Source organism: Saprolegnia parasitica (assembly GCF_000151545.1).
Source record: "Saprolegnia parasitica CBS 223.65 unplaced genomic scaffold supercont2.1267, whole genome shotgun sequence".
Classification (NCBI taxonomy): Eukaryota; Oomycota; class Saprolegniomycetes; order Saprolegniales; family Saprolegniaceae; genus Saprolegnia; species Saprolegnia parasitica.
Window position 1 is genome coordinate 1 of NW_012157661.1, and position 2,199 is coordinate 2,199.

The window sequence follows — 2,199 nt, forward strand, 5'->3', positions numbered from 1 at the left end:
TACGCGATCGTTCTTGGGTCGTTGACGATCCACGTTGGGATATAGGCCCGAGCCGCCACGAGCACGAGAGCTGCACGATTGATGCTGATACATTGATACAAAAGATATGTAGTGACGCACCGACGAGCACACCAGTGACCGCTGTGAGCCCGAGACCGAGTGCCGACATGTGCTTGGCGTGCGTGACGTTGTCGGCGCCAATCAACTGCCCGACGCGGACACCCGTGGCCACCGAGACACCCAAAAAGATGCTATAAACCGATGACGAGACGTTGGCGACGATCTAGACGAACTAATAGTGAGTGAGTACACGAGAAGCTTCTTGTACGGCGTGGACGCTAATGGCCACCGCAGGATGGACAAGCATGCCCGCGAGGAGTGCCATGAGCTCGAACGCCCACCACTCCATGAGCATCATCGCCATGCCTAAACGTGTTTGAACATGTATACTTGTATCTACAGTCCGTACCTGCGGCACCGAGCTGCAAGAAAGCAGGCGCGTGTATACTTGCTTGTCGCCAACTCGTGGCTTCCAGCGCCCACGAGCGGTGCGCGGACGAGACGCAGAGGTACAGTAGCGTAAGGAGCGCGAGGCTCCAATAAGAGACAAGCCAGGCAAATGCGGCGCCGTAGAAACCTAGCCCACTCTTCATCAAGATACTACTACAATGTCAGTTGATTGGACGTACCCAGGGACGAGTGGTAGCAAAGGATGTACGCGAGCGCAATGTAGATGCCATTGCTGAGAAGCGCAATGTGCACCATCGGCGACGCAATGTTCTGTGCCAGCAGCGTGCGCTTGGCGAGCTCATACAGATAGAGTCCGGGGAGGCCGAAGATCGTGATGCGGGAGTAGGCGCCAGCGAGAGAGGCCACTCTGGCGTCCTGGCCGAGCATCTCCAGGATACTTTGAGCGTTGACGTTGATGAGGACCATCAACACATATGCAGCTCTACATATACGAGCGACGGTCGACGGCAAAAGAAATGAAGTGTAAATGTACCCGACGACGAGTACACCCGTGCGCAGGTGGAGTCCGAGCAGCTCTGGTTTTTGGCGCCAACGGCTTGCGAACTCAGTGTGTCCATGGCCGAGATGAGCCCGTTCCCGACCGAAATCCCCGTCACTGTCGTGAGCTATCGAGAAATCTCAAGACCTATAGATCCTCCTAGGTGCTTCACCATTGTCGAGAGGGCGGCGGCGCTAACGTAGTCTTGGACCTCTGGCACGTCCAGGTGGCCGAGAATGGCCAGCGCCAGCAGCGTTGGAAGACTCTCCAGCACAAACGTTGCCATCTAGGAGCAAGAATATATCTTGATTGGACGAGGGGTATTTCGATTACCAAGGGCAGCGCCATGCGCATCACGCCGAGTCCTTCCGCCCACGAATTGAAGGCAGGCTCAAGGAGCGGCGTCGACTCAATTGTCGACATGGCAGCGCGTTGCAGTGTGCCTGCCAAAGATCGCACTCGGTCACTCGTGCAATTTGCCTCGAGACCACGCGCATTGTTCGCGGAATGGTGCGCGTGGTGTGGTGATCGGCAATGCTCCACGGCGGCGCATGAGCTGCCACGTCATGAGCCCAGATTGGCTAGACGCACGCGAATTCCGGATATGCGACAAGGAACCGGGCCATACGCGTCACCCCGCCTCAGTCCAAGCTGGATGCAAGGCTGTCGAAATAACGGTTATAGGCTTGACCAAGCTGCACATTTGACCAAGCTGCACCTCCAACACCTGCTGCTGAACACTCAAGCATTGATGTTGTTGAATTGAGTGTTCTCGTTATTTTACGGATTAAGGGTCCTATTTCTAGGGTCGTCCTACCTCCAACATAATATCCGGTAGGCACGAGTTACCGGCATATGCCGTTTTCATCTTGCTTCTTCCATGTGTTACTTGTGGCACTTGCCAAGCGTGGCCTTATTATGGTGACCGTCTTCAGTGACATTCGTGTCCGGATGGGGGGGGAGTCCGGATAGAAAAATCGGCGCATCGGGAATCGAACCGGCGACCTCGGGAGGCAGAAGCAGGAATCATACCGCTCGGCTCAAGCGGCCCCCCACACTCAAGCATTGTGCCTCTTCCAAATGATGGCCGCCCTGCGGCACGACGCATGGCTACGCGACAACTTTGTTCCGGCATGTGCCGTTTACACGCCACGTCTCCCGCTCGGCTAAGCCTCTCGGCGGCCGGCTCA

At 56.3% G+C, this 2,199-nt stretch overlaps 1 protein-coding gene across 1 annotated transcript; it reads right to left on the minus strand.

Annotated features, from left to right (window-relative positions):
• Positions 1-26: 26 nt before the first annotated feature.
• On the minus strand, positions 27-1,295 carry SPRG_18522 (hypothetical protein; the record flags this gene model as incomplete). Its single annotated transcript, XM_012357960.1, has 7 exons — positions 27-70; positions 121-283; positions 329-426; positions 470-637; positions 690-950; positions 1,004-1,136; positions 1,182-1,295. Coding segments are annotated over 7 exons (981 nt in total), but the record flags the coding sequence as incomplete, so codon positions are not given.
• Positions 1,296-2,199: the final 904 nt, after the last annotated feature.